We start from the raw sequence: 21,834 nt of genomic DNA, 5'->3' as shown, positions 1-21,834 counted from the left end.
TAGTAGAGGAAAATCGATTTCCCTCTGTCAAATGAGGAGGTTATTTTATTGAGGAAAAAATCCTACACGCCTACCGTGAATTTTTGTTATTTTCAAAACAATGGATTAAAAACAAGTCGTGCGTCAATTTATCATTGATTGTTGACGAAAAAAATACTGTACAAGCTCAACATTGGCCTCAAAAGTATTATCCAGACTCTGCTCTATCTAAAACAATCATTTGTTATTGGTTTGCTGAATTTAAACGTGGTCGTACTGACCCCGATCATGGTGAACGTTCTGGTCGTCCAATTTATCCAGAAAACATCAAAAAAGTCCACAAATTCGTTATATCTAATCGTAAATTGAGATAGTTGAGGCCGTAAAGACATCAGAAGGATCCATCACTTCATCACGTTCATCATCTGAGTGAACTGCAGCCGGTGAACCAGGTTCGAAGCGTCCAAAGTCACAACAGTCAGCTGGAAAGGTTATGGCTTCAGTATTTTGGGATGGGCATCTCTAAAAGGGAGCAACAATCAAAAGCGAATAGTTGTATGCAAAAATCAAAGAAAAACGGCCTCATATGTCGAAAGAGAAACTAATTTTTCACCAAAACAATGCTATTCCACCGTATAGTCCAGATCTGGCCCCAAGTGACTACTAGCTATTCACTGATCTCAAAAAATGCCCGGTCAATTTAGTTAGATTGTCTCAATTGGTGAACCAGAAGTGGACTAATTCAATTATCAAAAAAGAAGTAATTTTCTACATCTGGGAATTCGATAAATGGATTCTGAGACTTCGAAAACGCCAAATTAACGTATTTTCATAAAAATTATAGAAGGTTCAAGATTAAATTTTGATTATCAATAAAAATGGACTTTATCATGTTTCATATAAAAAAAAAATAGTTATTTATTTGTAATTTTTTAACATCCACGAATATTATTAAGTTTTTACCTACCCTGTATCAATTTGACGCGACGTTTTATAAATGTTTTATGTCAATTGTCAACGTCGGAATACTTATTAACCTCTATTAATTACTGACATTGACAGAGGAAGAGTTTGGTTATGTTGGATTGGATGACGACATTATTCATGTGGATTTATCAGGTTTAGCCCCGTCACAGGAAATACCCCCCATGCAGAATTGGGGTTGTGGTTGTTGGTAGAGTGATGCAATGGGCAGAAATACAAAAGAAAAAGAATGAATAGATAAAAAAACGAGTGGAAAAAGAAAAAAACGTCGGAAACAAACAGTTCTTCGCAGTTTATAGTCGGAAAGTCTCTTTATTTTTTTAGATTCAATAATTTTCAGTTTTATTATACTCGTAACAAGTTGGATTCGTTCTAGAATAAGAACTTGTGAACGTTTCTAAGAAACCAAACAACACTTGCACTAGGTTTTTATAAACGAACCTTGAATGAATTTCAAATGTTGCGTAATTAATTATAATAACTACCCACACTTGACCTTAACGAAGAAAAGCTAAGCAGACGTTCGATTAGATTGGACAGAACATTTCGCAGATGATGGAAATCAAACGCCGCATTAAAAAAAGATAATAACCTGTTGGTGAAGTTGTTTATCAATTCAATTTCAATGTTATTTGATTTTAAATTATAAAATGACACCTTTCAATGTTAGAGATGAAATTTTTTTCGATTTTAATTGTAAATTTATGGGCAAAAATATTCATCTCTTGAAAATTTATTTCATGTTGTGAATTCTAATGTATAAAACGATGCGACAAAGTGTATTCGATTCGGGGGAGCTGCAGGAAACTCTGTCAACGAAAATTATGGATATGGATTCTAGAGGGTGTCTCAAAAAAGGTGATACCGTCCCTAGAATAGATAGAAAAGTGAAAAATACGAGGTCTGGCTGTTAAATAACGAGACTGGTTACTTTCCATACGTTTTTTCCATTGATCGAAGCAGTACTGGAAGTCTTCTTTCAAAGCAGATCTTTTCCTAACCTTTCTAGGAAATGTGAGAAGACCCGTTGATGAAGAAGCTTTAGGTCAGGGTCAGATGTGTTATTCCTCGTGTAAAATTTTTCTAACCGTTTCTTTAACGGCGATTACAGCCTTGGTAATCATCCGGATGATCATTCGACGATCTTCAAGCATAACTTTGTTGATTTTGGTCAATTTTTCCGGAGTTGGAATAGTCATAGGGCGATTTATGCGTTTGTTCATCTTCAGTGCTCTCTCGACCTTCACTAAAGCGCTTAAACCACTCGAAAACACGCGCACGAGATGGAGAATTGTCCCCATAGGCCTTTTGCAAAAATATCCTCGTATTTGGGGTTTGCTCGGTAAAAAATTTTCGCAACGCCAACCATACACACATTTTTTACGATTTTGTCTGATACATCCGACGAATTTGTTTTTATGTCTGACTCTCATAGAGGGCGCTAGTTACACGGTTCGTACCAAGTAGTTTTGAACGTAACTTTTTTAATATTAGATTCATTAAGCATAATTTACACCAAAAAGGCAATCGTTGATCAAAATCGATACTGTGTACCGTTTTCGGAAAATTTTGATTTGAAAATTATGAAATTGTCGACAATTTTGTTTGCTTGCTAGTGAATATAAAATTATAAAACGTAAATAGACGAGTAAAATGTACCTGCCTGTAAAGGCGTTTGGTTTAAACAGGATACCGGACCTGAACTGAGCACTTTTTGTACCCCAACGAAAATTCAACGGAAAAACTCTAAACGAAAATAAATTCTTTGCAAATAAAACAATAGAACAAGAAAATATTTCAATTCCAAAGTATCTATAATAAATTTCCTCTAACTTTACACTTTTAATAAAAGTAAGCAATTCTTTGTTTGTTTGGGCCTTTCTTACGATCCCTAACAGGAATAAATGCCCAATATTTTATTTATTAATTAAATAAATCTCACCAAGCGACGCCAATGCTTATCGCAGACTGTCCATCAGGAGTATCTCGAAGAAATTGTGTACATACGCCTTCCGACAGCTTCCGCCAATAGAACTGCATTTATGTTTATGATTTGGTGTTTTGATTGGTATACAGTGGTGATGATGAGTCCACGTGGGCTGCCGGTTTGTTAGATGTTTACCGAATTTTATACGGGGAGTAATAATTATTTTCCATTTCTTAATTAGGTATGATTACCGTGCGAATTTATAAAATATTGATTGTTCCTCTTTTGCAATTGATACCCCCTGTAGATAACTACAACAGTACTTCTCATTCAGATTAGATTTTTGATATACTGTTATTTCCATTTATTTTCCGTTCGATTCGTAAAACAAATACATTTTTAAATTTTTTTACAGGAAATTGTAGTAAAAATTGAACGGTTTAAATTCGGTAATAGGGTGATAATGACCCTTAGGTCATTGTCACGATACACAAATTTCACCAAGTCCTTAAATAGATAACGATAACGAACGCCAAAAAAAAATTGATTTTCAAATATTCAGAATTGCAAAACAATATTTAATCGACGAAGAATCATTTTCATTTCATAAATAAACAACGTTAAAAATTAGAAATATAATTTTTTCAAGTGGAATTGAAAAAATTGTATTTTCAAATTAAAGAAACACGATAAAAACTATACCATGCGCATCCGAAAATACCTTTACGGCTTTTCCAGTTTTGAAGTCAGTTCGTCATGCGCAGTCCGCTCGACTGACTATTATGTCACATGAAAAGTATCAAATATGTCATATACTTTATCCTCTTCATAAATTAGAGCGAGAATAATCTTCGGGTCACTTAAATTGAGGCTTACATATGGTCAGTTGTAGAATCATCATCGACTTTGAGGCTACCGAGAATATCCCGATGCAAACCTCCCCATATTTTTATGGTGGATAGGTGGTGTCAGTCCGAATGGCTGAGGATTAACCCAAGGAAACCTGTAGACCTGTAAATGGGATTATCTCTGGATACAAAGCTTCCCTAACCTTCCTTCCTTCTCTAAAGACCAACAACGCTCTCTGGACATGCAGTAGTGCCTTTGGCTTTGGTGTCTGTCACCTAAGACCCTCCGCTGGATTTATAACTCAATAATCAAACCTCTTTTCGCATATAGAGCCATCGTTTGGTGGATAAAGTTAAACAAAAGCCCGACTGGACAGAGTCCGACGTCTTGCGTGCCTCAGTATCACAGGATTCATGCGTACGGACTCTTGAGATCTTACTAGACCTTACTGGATCTTGCGATACAATTCGAAGCCATGAGAACAGCCTACAGGCTGAACGTCCACAAAGAACTGCGGGCTGGACCAAATGAGGTCTTCGACAGTTGATCGTGATCAGTGGAATGGTGATTCCAAGCCCTATATATTGAATAATGGAGCCACCTGGTACACAAATGGATCTACGAGGAGTGGTTTGGCCGACGCAGGTTTCTAACCAAATCTTTTTCTCTTGGGGAACACGCTACCGTCTTCCAAGCCGAGATATTCACTGTGATGGAATGAGGACGTGCAATAAGAGAGCAAGAAAATGAAGATATACAGAGAGTTTCGAATGATCCAATGTTTCTGGTTAATCTTGGTCCAAATTTTCTACGCCCAGCGGATGTTTCAACGCATTTGGGCAATATTTTACCGAAACAACAACAGGATAAAATTTTGAAATCTTCTTAAGGACTAGGTCGATTGACAACCATCCAAACGCTTTGGATTCCTTTCAATTTATCTATTACTTGTTTAAAGACGTCTGTTTGCCACTACAAGAAACCAAAAAATCGTACTTCCTTCCAAACAATAATTTCATGACGTTTAGAAGTTCACCAGTCTTGTGAAGAAGTCTATTCGGTTTCTATTTATATATTAGCAAGAAAATGAAGATTCCAGCGGTTTGGAGTGATCAAATGTTTCTGGTGGATCTTGATCCAAACCTTCTAAGCCCAACCCAATTGTTTTAAAGCATTCGGACGGTCGTTTCCCAAAAAGAACTGGACCTAATGACAACCACCTGGTTGGTACACGTTTGACAAGCTCTAGTCATGGAAAATTTCCCTCCTGAAGGCAGATTGTTGGAAGTGATTTTGATTTAGTACTAAAGCATCAATTTTCTTCCCTAACCACCCCTCCGGGAGCAGACAAGGCGGGTCACGGCACAAGCGAATGGAAATCTGGACTGTCCAGATACTTGAGTTTCAAGTATCTGGACTATAGTATAATCTTAAGTAGCAACCCTCGTATACGCGTTGGCTACAAAATGTGGTTTGGGCGCCTAACAATCGCCCGAGGTGAACGCATTTCCATTTTAGTAGCCAAAAAAACTAAAACGGAACAATCGCTACGTAAAATGAGAATCGGATCCGACAATATGACAATTGAAGGAGAGTTGGTGGCAACCAATGGATATACTTTCAGTACTTCATCGAAAAAATAGCTTTTTATTGATTGGTCACAGGGAAATTTCATCGAAACTTTCGTGGAAACATGGCACATAACCTTTCTATACAATATATACTGCAATAGATAAAGTTAATTTACTCCAATAGCATGAAGAAGCGCTATAAATTACGAAAAGAGAAAAACCTTATCGATTGTAGACTAATTTCCATGTCCCAATTGCGTATTTGACTTTTTTTTACTTATTCCGAATTAAAAATAATTCAAAACTCGTAACATTGAATCTTGGACATCAATTAGACGTAATGAACTGTCTGGTGATGTGTCAGTGTAACTCAATATGCGTAATTATAAATAATTCACATCTTTTTATCGACTCATTTAAATTATTTGATATACTGGTAAATGCGGCTGACTAATTTCTTGTTTAGCTTGTTATAATGGCAACATACGAGCGCTTTATAATGGCAATGTCTGAAATGTCATACTTCATATGTCAGATTTGACATATTCACATCAGTGTTGCCATATCTCAAAACTCAAATAGCAACCCTCATATAAATATTTGGAAATAAGTGTAACATCCACTTTTTTAGTGGCCGGTATAACACATATCGGGATATTCTCCTTTTTGTGTGTACTTTCGAGGAAAAAATCAGTATCAAAATGCTGCCATATATACGAGGTCCGGCTATTAAATAACCGCCACTCAAAAACACGCGCGCGAGATAGAGAATTGTCCCCGTAGGCCTCTAGCAACAATTTATAACACTCAGTCGAAGTTTTTGTCAATTTAACGAGAAAAAAACACGTCTAGGGCGCCCTCTAGGTGCTCGGTCTCGTTATTTAATAGCCAGACCTCGTATTCATCTGGCGACCTTGAACGGACCGATGTGTTGAAGAACAAGTTATTTCATCACCATTTTTTGTTTAACACAATCCAATATTTATGTAAGCAAATATTATAACTCTCCAGATATTGTTTGAGTAGTCATCTTATCTCGTAATGTCACCGCTCAAAAGATGTCTATTTGATAAGCAAATAGACAGTTTGAAAAGAAAAAAACAAAACCATATAAATTTTTTTCTTTTTCGGTTCATTTAGAACGAACGGTAATTTTTTTTATCTAAATCTTATGAGACTTAATATTATATATTTATTAGTTGGAAACAATAAGTAATATTTCTTATACAGTGAGGTCTCGAATTAAATGTGTCTGTATAAAGGTTATTTTGTACTAAAAAATTTCAATTCATAATCGATATTCAACAAAATTATTTTTTATTCACACCTTATATAAGATTACAACGACTAGGACCTTTTGGAGCCGTCAACTAAAGGTCCTATACGCCTCAAACTCTCAAAAATGCCCGAAGTCACCAACTGGCCAAATGATTGGTGACACAGCAGACTCAATTGTGACCGAAATGTGAATCAAAAATGCATTTTAATTTATAAAAACTCGAGGTATTTAAAATTTTCAACAATTTTGAGCTTTCCAATTATTTTTTTGAATAAATAATGATTGTATTAAAACATATTTATTTCCTCATTTTAACAAAATAACATCACCCAATAAGTCGCGTGACTGACACACAGATGGCGCTGCCATTGTCAAATCCATATGACGTTTATGAAGTACCAACTATGTGTCAAATTTTATGACATTTGGATTAGACAGAAAAAAGTGACAGCCATTTAAGTGAAACCACTTTTGATATTTTCAAAATAATTTCGTATATTAATTTATCATTGCTTCTTGACGAAAAAAATACTGTACAAGCTCAGCATTGGCTTCAAAAGTGTTATCCAGACTCTGATCTATCTAAAAGAACCATTTGTTATTGGTTTGCTGAATTTAAACGTGGTCGTACTGGCACCGATCATGGTGAACGTTCTGGTCGTCCAATTTATCCAGAAAACATAAAAAAAGTCCACAAATTCGTTATATCTAATCGTAAATTGAGATAGTTGAGGCCGTAAAGACATCAGAAGGATCCATCACTTCATCACGATCATCATCTGAGTGAACTGCAGCCGGTGAACCAGGTTCGAAGCGTCCAAAGTCACAACAGTCAGCTGGAAAGGTTATGGCCTCAGTATTTTGGGATGGGCATCTCTAAAAGGGAGCAACAATCAAAAGCGAATAGTTGTATGCAAAAATCAAAGAAAAACGGCCTCATATGTCGAAGGAGAAACCAAGTTTCACCAAAACAATGCACCGATTCACAAATCGATGGCAACTATGATTAAATTTAACGAAATACTGTTTCTTCTTGCTTCTTTATCCACCTTATAGTCCAGATCTGGCCTTCAGTGACTACTAACTTTGCGCTGATCTACAAAAAATTCTCGCCGTTAAAAAATTCAGTACAAATGAAGAATGAAGCTGAAACTGAAGCCTATTTTAAAGCAAAAGACAAATCCTTCTACGAGCACCGTATCGAGAAGTTAAAGAAGCATTGGAATGATTTTATTGTTCTTGAAGAAGATTTCATTGATGAATAAACCACTCCAAATGTCTTCAGCAATTTTATAAACTAACCTATCCGTTTATCTTTGGAATATTGCTCAGACATTTGGATCCCGGACCCTGAGCGTACCCCGAGGATGTTCGGTTCAATACAGAAGAGAACAATTCGACTTATCAGCGATCCGGAGTAGACCAAAAACTTTGGCAACTTAGAGCAAGGAAGATAGGTCGTTGACCTGACTGAGTTTTATCGATACAACCACGGCAAATGCCATATAATTCCACCTAGAGCAGTTTTTGCAAGATCTACTCGACGGACGGTCGTGGCTAATGAGTACCCAGTACGTCTGTAGACGCCCAGAACGTCAATTTATGACTACACCATTCTTTGGAGAAGTGCAGCCCTGTGGAATCAGTTACCAAGACACATTCTACAAAATCAATATCTCCAAACGACAGGTCGAGTTGATTTAAACCGTTTACCAACACGTCGCCGACTGGTTTGCAACCAGTTGCCACGTCTGCATCTCCCCATTCAAATACAGTTAATTTAGCAAACTGATTAATGGTTTACGTCATGAATGAGTTTCTTTTGAGCGTATTAGACCTAAATGGACCCCTCTAGCGCGATTCTGAGGAGTATGGAGCAAAGTGTGACGATTTTACTACCCTGCGACAGAAATTAGGTTCCGGAATGTCTAGGAAAGTCAGAGCGATTTTCTTTTTGGGTTTCGAGTAAAATAACAAAATTCAATGGTACGAATCACGATTTTTCGATCATATATTGATTTATAAGGTGTATTTTGAATTAGTTCCGAATCGATTCGTAATATGTTGTAGCTGTAATGACACGAACTGTTTATTCTGGTATAGGAAACATTTTTAACGCGTTGAATATGCTTGTTGATATTGAAAAATTGCGGTATCTTTTAAAACGAAAACAATTAATTATTCAAGGAACGTTTATGAACGGCAATAAAATATTTTACGAGCTGGATAATGGTAAACAAAGTCTATTCCATCGCGTCTATGTACGTTGCTATTTTCGTTGTGTTCTGTATATATAAGGACGTTCATTTTTAATATACTGACACTTAGTAACGTGAAAATGTCATTACTAAATTTAACCCTTTTCCGGTGACTCTAAATATTCAAATTACAAGTAAAGGGGATATTTTCTCAGCCGGAAGGGTTTGTTTATTTTTTTCTTGTTGAATTCTACAAAAAAAAAATAATCAAAACAATTTTTAAGAAAGAAAATTGAGAGGTTTTTGAAAATTTTCTAGCAAAAATCATAGTGATTTAGCTATTGAATTCATTGAATTTTTATCCCTCCCCTGTATAAATGAATGTCGATTATTATTAGTACAACTAATAGAAATTGTATCTATAATCGATTTTAATTAAAAAAAAAAAACCTTTTCTAAGGTAGACAAGTTACAAAACAAATTGGGACATGTCTAAGTAATTTCTGTTGAAAAAAATTGTTTATTTAATTTTTTGTTGATACCTCGTATATATAAAGTACTGCGAACATATAGTCGCGATGTTTTGTTCGTTCTATTTCGAATCGGACGATTTTTAGCACCTTCAACTGGTTAAAACTGGCCTCGACGTGTTCTAGTCTTTCATAATAACGATTTACCGAAAAGTACCAAAACTATTTTACATTTCCCTAATCTCAATATCACTTTTATAGTATGGCAACGTTGTTAAAATGTGTAATCGAACGCTATAACGTGTATCTACTTGTTAAATAACGCTAGAAATACCAGAAAAAGATTGTATCGTACTAAATATGAATATAACCTCACTATTATACATTTCCCTAATCTCAATATCACTTTTATAGTATGGCAACGTTGTTAAAATGTGTAATCGAACACTATAACGGGTATCTACTTGTTAAATAACGCTAGAAGTACCAGAAAAAGATTGTATCGTACTAAATATGAATATAACCTCACTATTATATATTTCCATAATCTCAATATCACTTTTATAATCTGACAACGTTGTTAAAATGTATAATCGAACGCTATAACGTGTATCTACTTGTTACATAACGCTAGAGGTACCAGAAAAAGATTGTATCGTACTAAATATGTGATAACCTCACTATTATATATTTCCCTAATCTCAATATCACTTTTATAGTCTGGCAACGTTGTTAAAATGTATAATCGAACGCTATAACGTGTATCTACTTGTTAAATAACGCTAGAAATACCAGAAAAATATTGTATCGTACTAAATATGAATATAACCTCACTATTATATATTTCTCTAATCTCAATATCACTTTTATAGTACGGCAACGTTGTCAAAATGTATAATCGAACGCTATAACGTGTATCTACTTGTTAAATAACGCTAAAAGTACCAGAAATAGATTGTATCGTACTAAATATGTGATAACCTCAATATTATATATTTCCCTAATCTCAATATCACTTTTATAGTCTGGCAACGTTGTTAAAATGTATAATCGAACGCTATAACGTGTATCTACTTGTTAAATAACGCTAGAAATACCAGAAAAATATTGTATCGTACTAAATATGAATATAACCTCACTATTATATATTTCTCTAATCTCAATATCACTTTTATAGTACGGCAACGTTGTCAAAATGTATAATCGAACGCTATAACGTGTATCTACTTGTTAAATAACGCTAAAAGTACCAGAAATAGATTGTATCGTACTAAATATGTGATAACCTCACTATTATATATTTCCCTAATCTCAATATCACTTTTATAGTATGGCAACGTTGTTAAAATGTGTAATCGAACACTATAACGGGTATCTACTTGTTAAATAACGCTAGAAGTACCAGAAAAAGATTGTATCGTACTAAATATGAATATAACCTCACTATTATATATTTCCCTAATCTCAATATCACTTTTATAGTATGGCAACGTTGTCAAAATGTATAATTGTACTTTATAACTTATATTTACTTAATAAATAAATCTAGAAGTATCTGGAAATATTTGTATTATATTAAATATAAATATAACCTCACTATTTTATGTTTCCCTAATCTCAATTTAATTTTAACAGTCTGGCAACGTTAATCAAATGTGAAATCATACTCCCTCTATACCTTACATCAATATAACCTGTATTTTTTAAGGTACTATCGATTCATAGATCAATAAAGTTCACTATAATCGATAAAGTTTGACCGTTTAATGTGTGTCGATTAACCTCTTTATATATATTACAACTCTCTACAACCAAAGCTTTCATCATTATCATTAAATAATTCTCATTCTCGTATTTTATTCCTTATTCTACATGTCTTGAATATTAAATTCTATAAGTATCAATAAATTTGCACACAATTGTGTTTGTTATAGTTAAAAACAAAATGGTACGATGCTGACCTTAAATAGATAATTTCCTCAAATGAGAAAATCGATTTTGTTTATCAATATTTCGAGATTCATCATAATATGCACCTATGCGGTTACGTATCGGTAATGACTTTGGGGAAAACAAAACATAATTATTCGTTTTTTTTGTTAGATTATTAATAATTAGTGCCACTTTAAACGTTCAATGACTCATGTTCAATATGATAACGATAATTTTACACATCATGATATTATTAACAAAATGAGTCCGTGACCTCGGTGTATAATGAGAAAATAATTATCACTGCATTTGATTAAGAAATATTTAAAAAAGCAAACAGAAATGGAAAAAAAAACATCAAACATATCACTCGATTTTGAGAGGGAAAAATAAAATTTTCAATACCTTTTCAAAAATAATCCCTCTTTTTATGAATCAATAATAGTTTTGGCAGAAAATTTCGATAACTATGTAGAAAAACTTTTGTAAAATACAAATCAATTTATTGAAGTTCCATTATTTCCTGTCATAAATATTAATCATTGTTTACGATCTGGCAACCCTGTCGGTAACTCATATGTTAACGGTCAACAATAATTAAAGATGTAGCTGTTACTTTATAACAAAATTGTTTTTATTTCGAAATATTAAATACAATACAAAACATAATTTTCTTAATAAAAATTTCATATATTTCGATAAAATTTTTAGATCAAAAGAAATATAGAAACAATATAATACAGGGTGTAGTTAGAGGTAACAAAAAAAAATAAGCACTCAGAAAATAAAGTATAGAGATGTAATTTTCAAAGAACGTAAAAGTTAATAAACCAGTTCTGGTTACAACAGTGTAATGGATAAAGAATAAAAAACACTCACTATATCAAAAATGTATATAGCAATAATGTAAAATGGAAGACGATAATTTAAATAAAATATACGAGATAAAAGCAAATGAATAGAATATCAAAAATATGATATAAAACGTTTGAGGTTATACCGGAAGGTTTTTATCAAAAAATGAGGACCGTATATACAGGGTGTGATCGATATATAATTATTGAAACATGAAATAAGGTTAGTTTATTCTTCAAAAATATATAACGAAATATACAGGGACTTGTTTTTGATACCATATTTATTTACATTTACATTTCAAATGTAGGACGTTAATGATTTATAAAAAAACAGTTTTACTCATTTAACCTATCGACTTAGTGATAGATTCAAGTTAGATGGATTTTTTTTTGTTGAATTAGCGCCCGACTGTCTAGAAAATTTGACAAATTGAAAAACGCTTTGTCTAACTAACACATAAATAGCGAGTTTCATCATTTCGTCAATATGGAAATACTTTCCCTATCTTATTTACCCAGTAAAAATAGAATGATAAGATTAAGAGCTTGTTTAATGAACAAATTGAATCTTTCAAAATGATGTTACTCCAAGGTCACAGCTAGTGTGGTGACTTGATAATAATATTGTTGGTGTTACTACTTCTTTTTTGCTTGTTTGTTTGGATTCACTTCCTGGTATTCTTTATTCTCGCGTATATTAATAAAATGAATTATTGGATTTGCATCTGAAAGCCAGGGGCGGCTCGTGCCCAATGGTTAACAACCTGTAACCTTTACAGGGACAATCTGTACAATCTAAATATACCAAATAAAATTTATGGCTTAGGAAATATTTAGATTCTAAAGAAAATTATCATAAATTGTAATTATTCATTGGAAATACTTACAGGAAGTATAATTTGAAAAAATACTTAAACTGTCTACTAAAAGGAAAGATACGCCTATGGAATTCGATTGTTTCATCGTTTTATTACTCTCTCATCGATAGATATAGACTATAAAATAATTATGAGTGGGAAATTGTATAATTTCATCCAGTTAACAGTCTCTGTGGGTAAATCAGTCATTTTACAACTTCGAAACATGTTATTTTTCAACAACCATACTTTTATGTTAAAAAAAATCGTCGAAATTTAAAAAAAGGTATGAAAATTCAGATCATAAACGTTATGGTGTTTATATTTCATAGCTAGTACCATAATGATCGTTATTACAATGTTTATAATATGAGTATCTGTTAAAGTCCTTGAAAATTTTTTGCTGAATAGTCCTTTTTATTATTATTTAACAATATTGCGATTCATCTCAAAGTAAATACAAGTATTATAATATTATGAGGTGGAAAATGATATAAATATGTATTTTATATTATTCAGATGACGAAGCTTCTTATTTCACACAAAGCGGTAACGAATTTATGGAAATTTACAGACTATTTGACGATTTTTTTAGTGTACCCACTATTACAAATAATAAAGAACGATAAAAATACGAGGTTTGTCTGAATTTGACAGCACGTATCAATTCAAATGCGATAAAGTGGATCAAATCTGATAAAGATAAAAGTATTTGTCTATTAAAGCCTTTAGAATGAATAGGAAGTCTTAAATCATGAGGTGGTAGACCAGATCTGATGAAGATAAGTAGTATTTGTCTATTAAAGTCTTTAGAATTAATCGGAAGGCTTGAATCATTTGACAGTAGACCAAATCTGATGAAGATAAAAAGTATTTGTCTATTAAAGCCTTTAGAATGAATAGGGAGGCTTGAATCATGAGATGGTAGACCAGATCTGATGAAGATAAGTAGTATTTGTCTATTAAAGCCTTTAGAATTCATAGGAAGTCTTAAATCATGAGATGGTAGACCAGATCTGATGAAGATAAGTAGTATTTGTCTATTAAAGCCTTTAGAATGAATTGGAAGTCTTAAATCATGAGATAGTAGACCAGATCTGATGAAGATAGAAAGTATTTGTCTATGAAAGCCTTTAGAATGAATAGGAAGCCTTAAATCATGAGATAGTAGACCAAATCTGATGAAAATAAAAAGTATTTGTCTATTAAAGCCTTTAGAATGAATAGGAAGCCTTAAATCATGAGATAGTAGACCAAATCTGATGAAAATAAAAAGTATTTGTCTATTAAAGCCTTTAGAATGAATAGGGATAAATGAATCATGATATAGTAGACCAAATCTGATGAAAATAAAAAGTATTTGTCTATTAAAGTCTTTAGAATGAATAGGAAGTCTTAAATCATGAGATAGTAGACCAGATCTGATGGAGATAAGTAGTATTTGCCTATTAAAGCCTTTAGAATGAATTGGAAGTCTTAAATCATGAGATAGTAGACCAGATCTGATGAAGATAAGTAGTATTTGTCTATTAAAGCCTTTAGAATGAATAGGAAGTCTTAAATCATGAGATAGTAGACCAGATCTGATGAAGATAAGTAGTATTTGTCTATTAAAGTTTTTAGAATGAATTGGAAGTCTTAAATCATGAGATAGTAGACCAGATCTGATGAAGATAAGTAGTATTTGTCTATTAAAGTCTTTAGAATGAATAGGAAGTCTTAAATCATGAGATAGTAGACCAGATCTGATGGAGATAAGTAGTATTTGCCTATTAAAGCCTTTAGAATGAATTGGAAGTCTTAAATCATGAGATAGTAGACCAGATCTGATGAAGATAAGTAGTATTTGTCTATTAAAGCCTTTAGAATGAATAGGAAGTCTTAAATCATGAGATGGTAGACCAGATCTGATGAAGATAAGTAGTATTTGTCTATTAAAGCCTTTAGAATGAATAGGAAGGCTTGAATTATTTGACAGTAGACCAGATCTGATGAAGATAAAAAGTATTTGTCTATTAAAGCCTTTAGAATTCATAGGAAGTCTTAAATCATGAGATGGTAGACCAGATCTGATGAAGATAAGTAGTATTTGTCTATTAAAGCCTTTAGAATGAATTGGAAGTCTTAAATCATGAGATAGTAGACCAGATCTGATGAAGATAGAAAGTATTTGTCTATGAAAGCCTTTAGAATGAATAGGAAGGCTTGAATTATTTGACAGTAGACCAAATCTGATGAAAATAAAAAGTATTTGTCTATTAAAGCCTTTAGAATTCATAGGAAGTCTTAAATCATGAGATGGTAGACCAGATCTGATGAAGATAAGTAGTATTTGTCTATTAAAGTTTTTAGAATGAATTGGAAGTCTTAAATCATGAGATAGTAGACCAGATCTGATGAAGATAAGTAGTATTTGTCTATTAAAGCCTTTAGAATGAATAGGAAGTCTTAAATCATGAGATGGTAGACCAGATCTGATGAAGATAAGTAGTATTTGTCTATTAAAGCCTTTAGAATGAATAGGAAGGCTTGAATTATTTGACAGTAGACCAGATCTGATGAAGATAAAAAGTATTTGTCTATTAAAGCCTTTAGAATTCATAGGAAGTCTTAAATCATGAGATGGTAGACCAGATCTGATGAAGATAAGTAGTATTTGTCTATTAAAGCCTTTAGAATGAATTGGAAGTCTTAAATCATGAGATAGTAGACCAGATCTGATGAAGATAGAAAGTATTTGTCTATGAAAGCCTTTAGAATGAATAGGAAGGCTTGAATTATTTGACAGTAGACCAAATCTGATGAAAATAAAAAGTATTTGTCTATTAAAGCCTTTAGAATGAATAGGAAGCCTTAAATCATGAGATAGTAGACCAAATCTGATGAAAATAAAAAGTATTTGTCTATTAAAGTCTTTAGAATGAATAGGAAGTCTTAAATCATGAGATAGTAGACCAGATCTGATGGAGATAAGTAGTATTTGCCTATTAAAGTTTTTAGAATGAATTGGAAGTCTTAAATCATGAGATAGTAGACCAGATCTGATGAAGATAAGTAGTATTTGTCTATTAAAGTTTTTAGAATGAATTGGAAGCCTTAAATCATGAGATAGTAGACCAGATCTGATGAAGATAAAAAGTATTTGTCTATGAAAGCCTTTAGGAATGAATGGGAAGTCTATATAATGAATGAATCGGAAGTTTTAATCATAAGTTAGAACATTTCATTAACACTTCTTGCAAAATGTCTTCTCCCTTGCTGTTTTATACAATAGCAACGCTTTTGGATACGATTCAATCAATTTTTAGATACTGCAACTACTTTCTCGAAACCCCAATCTATTTTTAACAATTATTTCAAATCGTATCTTAAGAAACCCAATTATCCGGAAGCACCTCGACATAACAGTGTTGCAGGAATCAGGAAAAAGTTAGGTTAGGTTACAGTAAACAAAAATCTGAACCCCGAAATTTCTAAATTTACATTCTTACTGACATCAAAGTGGGTGCTAACCAGGGTAGTGTCCTGGGACCAATACTCTTCCTCATGTATTCTGCAAGTATACCAGACACCAATTGGACTTTGTAGAAGGAGTGGGATCAACAGATCAGCTCCAAATACTGGGATACCCAGTATCGCAGCTATAGATCCTTTGGGTCACCAACATGAATGTCATCGCAAAGTTTGTGCGACAAAAACAGTGTTTGCCAGTGTATACTCAATAGAATTTAATTTACGTCGGTATTTCTCAAGTTATAAAGTGACAAAACTAATGGAAACGAACTGGGCGATATAAAAAAAACTATCTGATTACTTAACCAATGCATATACACAAACACACATCGGTCATTAATATTCAAAAGAACATTCGAACGAATAAAAATCATCTATTATTCCACTCTGTTATTATCTTTCTTTAGAATGAATAAAACATTCGTGATAAATAAACTTTAATTAAAACAAAAAAAAAATACACCATACACAATACAGTTTAACCTTGGATAGCAATTAAATAGGTAATCGAGATGATTCGATGTGTGGTTCTTCAATATCTGGTCGTTTTATATACGAAATAGTCTGGTATCGATGGTAATGTTTGAGTATCTACACAAAAAATCAAGAGGTGTCTAATCTGGAATACGAGAAAGCTGTGAAATTTGATCTCTATTAGAAATCATTCTGCCGAGGAACGACTGTTCAAAAACCACTATCCCGACATAAATTCTTCGGAATATTACGTCCCTAAATAGAAATTTATGCATCCCCAATCAATTTCCTGAAATTTCCAATAAATTCCGCCGAGGCTTAAGGCAGATTTCTCTGATAACTTTTTCATTTTTCCTCGTACAAAAATATTGTGAATATCAAAATTGTAGCAAAATCTATGCTCTATAACACGATGGAATTAGATTTCGAAAAAAAATTCTTCAACCCTTGATTTTTGCCAGATGGATTACGAGCGTTTTCGTAGTGGGATTGTGGCAAAATTAAACTCCAAAGTGTACTAACTCTAATATATATCCGGCTTTTGAATATTTATGTATTCTTCATCGTTTGGGAACTGAATAATCGATGAAATTAATGTTTTTTAGAACAAACACGAAATTTTAAACGCCGAAATTCTCAATCAATTAATTCCCATTTAATGAATAAATAAGAATATTAATTTTTGGAAAATAAAATCGAGTATACATACATACATGTATATGAATTGGAACGAAGTCTTTGCCGACTAGATTACGAGCGTTTTCGTAGTGGGATTGTGGCAAAATTAAACTCCAAAGTGTACTAACTCTAATATATATCCGGCTTTTGAATATTTATGTATTCTTCATCGTTTGGGAACTGAATAATCGATGAAATTAATGTTTTTTAGAACAAACACGAAATTTTAAACGCCGAAATTCTTAACTAATTAATTCCCAGCTAATGAATATATAAGTATATTAATTTTTGGAAAATAAAATCGAGTATACATACATATATGTATATGAATTGGAACGAAGTCTTTGCCGACTAGAGTACGAGCGTTTTCGCAGTGGGATTGTGGCAAAATTAAACTCCAAAGTGTACTAACTCTAATATATATCCGGGTTTTGAATACTTATGTTTTCCTCATCGTCTGAGAACTAATTAATCGATGAAATTAATCTAATCAATCAAAATATATCAATTGGAAATATGCAGGAGATGTTTTTAAGGAAGTAGGCGTTTTTTAATGTAGAAAACTCAAAATGGCGGTCGAGAAAAGTGAATTTGTATATTTAATTTTTAATCTTTGCTAATTTTTTTGTTATATACGTTTCTAAATATGAAATTTGGAACCCGTTCTCGATCTATAACAAATGTTTCTGACCAATTTAATATTTTAATCGAGATTAAAATACTCACCCCCTTTCCTTTTCATAAGAAAACCCTTCCATATTCAAAGCATCAATTTTTCTCTTCATTTTCAATTCCTTCCTCTTTATCTTCCGTTCTTCTTCTTTCTTCCTGTGATATTCGCCCGTCAAAAGCTCTATTATGTCCACGAAAGCAGACGAATCGGGTTTTTTGGCATTTTGTTCCAACAACTTTTCTTCTTCGGCGATTTGTTTACGTGACTTTTTCGGTGGATAACGCAATTTCCCTATAAACGAAATATACATTTGATTCTCTATATCTTTGTGGTCAAATCCCTTATAAACGCATGTATTTAATCATCGCACTTTTCTCCGCACGATTCATTTTGTGACACGAATTTTTCTAATATCTCAGGGATGATTCCACTATGGTTGTTATAGAACTCTTGACCGCTTTGAAGACATCGATTGCTGTATTTACAAAAGTTTAAGTACCGGGTGAGCAATTAAAAATATCTCAGGTACGGATTATAGTACAGCTTCGGGGGAAAAAATTATAATAAATATGGCCTCGATAAACACGTGGAAACCATTTTCAGAGTTTCAGGTTCACCACTAGAGGGCGTATTTGTAAATTTAAAATTAAGAAAGCGAAAATTTTCAAAATTCTGGGCAACCCAGTATTTACAGCTGATCGGTGAATCCCACTCGTTGTAGATAGCTGCAAAAGTGTTCGTCTTCTTTTTCATATGCTTCCAGGTGTAGTTATTGTATGAAATTTGTTATTATTCAACTATGGGCCCTACTTTGAGGTTAGGTTAGGTTAGGTCCCATAACTTGGTGCAGGGGAAAATTATATACGTCGTATTATGCGGGATTTAATAATTTTATTAAAAATGCACTGATGCTTTCTATCAACGTTCTATTCCAAAACAAACTTGGCAAATATTTGAGACGCTTTGTCCTTATTAAATGTTATCATAACATAATTCTCTGCCAAATATTATATAGATTCTCTATTAACGTCAGTGGTAATAGACGAAATTAGTTTCCTTAGTACGAAAATAAAACTGGCATGTTCGTTACAACAGTTGCTAATCGGAAAAATAAAAAATTCAATTATACCAGAGCTCTTCGAAAAGTTTTCCATTAAACAGAGAAACAAGACAAGTCCATACACTCAAAATAGTTTACGTATGCGATAATTTTTCCTTCTGATAAAACTGTATCTAATTGAAATGAAAATTTGAGGTTAGGAAGCAGGAAAAAGTCACTTAAGACCAGATCTGATGAATGCAGTTGGTAGTCAACCAACTCAAAGTGCAAATTTAGACGTAAATTAATTGATTTTATTACCAAAAGGACTAGCAATCCTTACGAGGAAGCTTTTTCGTGCTGGATACTCACGAAGTCACATCATTCAGTCCTTGAGAGCTTCGTCAACAAAGCAGGGATAAGAACCAACTCTGAAACATGGAAATTCCTTTTGAAAACGAAACTTATTGAGTCCCACACTAGAAAGAACTGCTCATAAAAGTCCCTCTTCATGGAAAACAGTCAAAATGATCTCTCCCTAATGTTTTGCAAATGAAAATTTGAGGTTAGGAAGCAGGAAAAAGTCACTAAAGACCAGATCTGATGAATGCAGTTTGTAGTAAACCAATTCGAAGTGCATGTCTTTCAAAACGTACAAATCTGGATGTAACCTTATTGATTTTATTACCAAAAGGACTAGGAATCCTTACGAGGAAGCTTTTTCGTGCTGGATACTCACGAAGTCACATCCTTCAGTCCTTGAGAGCTTCGTCACCAAAGCAGGGATAAGAACCAACTCTGAAACGTGGAAATTCCTTTTGAAAACGAAACTTATTGAGTCCCACACTAGAAAGAACTGCTCATAAAAGTCCCTCTACATGGAAAATAGTCAGAATGATCTCTCCCTTATGTTTTCAAATGAAAATTTGAGGTTAGGAAACAGGAAAAAGTCACTTAAGACCAGTTCTGATGAATGCAGTTTGTAGTCAACCAACTCAAAGTGCAAATTTAGACGTAAATTAATTGATTTTATTACAAAAAGGAATAGCAATCCTTACGAGGAAGCTTTTTCGTGCTGGATACTCACGAAGTCACATCATTCAGTCCTTGAGAGCTTCGTCACCAAAGCAGGGATAAGAACCAACTCTGAAACGTGGAAATTCCTTTTGAAAACGAAACTTATTGAGTCCCACACTAGAAAGAACTGCTCATAAAAGTCCCTCTACATGGAAAATAGTCAGAATGATCTCTCCTTATGTTTTCAAATGAAAATTTGAGGTTAGGAAGCAGGAAAAAGTCACTTAAGACCAGTTCTGATGAATACAGTTTGTAGTCAACCAACTCAAAGTGCAAATTTAGACGTAAATTAATTGATTTTATTACAAAAAGGACTAGCAATCCTTACGAGGAAGCTTTTTCTTGCTGGATACTCACGAAGTCACATCCTTCAGTTGTTGAGAGCTTCGTCACCAAAGCAGGGATAAGAACCAACTCTGAAACATGGAAATTCCTTTTGAAAACGAAACTTATTGAGTCCCACACTAGAAAGAACTGCTCATAAAAGTCCCTCTACATGGAAAATAGTCAGAATGATCTCTCCTTATGTTTTCAAATGAAAATTTGAGGTTAGGAAGCAGGAAAAAGTCACTAAAGACCAGATCTGATGAATGCAGTTTGTAGTCAACCAACTCAAAGTGCAAATTTAGACGTAAATTAATTGATTTTATTACCAAAAGGACTAGCAATCCTTAAGAGGAAGCTTTTTCTTGCTGGATACTCACGAAGTCACATCCTTCAGTCCTTGAGAGCTTCCTCCCCAAAGCAGGGATAAGAACCAACTCTGAAACATGGAAATTCCTTTTGAAAACGAAACTTATTGAGTCCCACACTAGAAAGAACTGCTCATAAAAGTCCCTCTACATGGAAAATAGTCAGAATGATCTCTCCCTAATGTTTTGCAAATGAAAATTTGAGGTTAGGAAGCAGGAAAAAGTCACTAAAGACCAGATCTGATGAATGCAGTTTGTAGTAAACCAATTCGAAGTGCATGTCTTTCAAAACGTACAAATCTGGATGTAACCTTATTGATTTTATTACCAAAAGGACTAGGAATCCTTACGAGGAAGCTTTTTCGTGCTGGATACTCACGAAGTCACATCCTTCAGTCCTTGAGAGCTTCGTCACCAAAGCAGGGATAAGAACCAACTCTGAAACGTGGAAATTCCTTTTGAAAACGAAACTTATTGAGTCCCACACTAGAAAGAACTGCTCATAAAAGTCCCTCTACATGGAAAATAGTCAGAATGATCTCTCCTTATGTTTTCAAATGAAAATTTGAGGTTAGGAAGCAGGAAAAAGTCACTTAGGACCAGTTCTGATGAATGCAGTTTGTAGTCAACCAACTCAAAGTGCAAATTTAGACGTAAATTAATTGATTTTATTACCAAAAGGACTAGCAATCCTTACGAGGAAGCTTTTTCGTGCTGGATACTCACGAAGTCACATCAATCAGTCCTCGAGAGCTTCGTCAACTAGCAGGGATAAGAACCAGCTC

The 21,834-nt window shown here is 33.4% G+C and overlaps 1 protein-coding gene across 2 annotated transcripts in view; it reads right to left on the bottom strand.

Annotated features, from left to right (window-relative positions):
* Positions 1–21,834, bottom strand: part of LOC130891990 (dynein axonemal heavy chain 3) — a 115,259-nt gene that overhangs the window by 72,672 nt on the left and 20,753 nt on the right. For both annotated transcript variants that reach the window (XR_009058975.1, XM_057797151.1), the window contains exon 3: positions 18,295–18,532. Coding sequence is in view for 1 of the 2 variants with exons in the window: in XM_057797151.1 (XP_057653134.1) it covers positions 18,295–18,532 (238 nt within the window). In the remaining variant the exon portion in view is untranslated. The remainder of the gene's footprint in view (positions 1–18,294; positions 18,533–21,834) is intronic.

This window comes from Diorhabda carinulata, chromosome 3 (genome assembly GCF_026250575.1).
Source record: "Diorhabda carinulata isolate Delta chromosome 3, icDioCari1.1, whole genome shotgun sequence".
In the NCBI taxonomy this organism is placed as follows: domain Eukaryota; kingdom Metazoa; phylum Arthropoda; class Insecta; order Coleoptera; family Chrysomelidae; genus Diorhabda; species Diorhabda carinulata.
The sequence above is the reverse complement of the archived record's forward strand: the minus strand, read 5'-3'. Positions and strand labels throughout refer to the sequence as shown.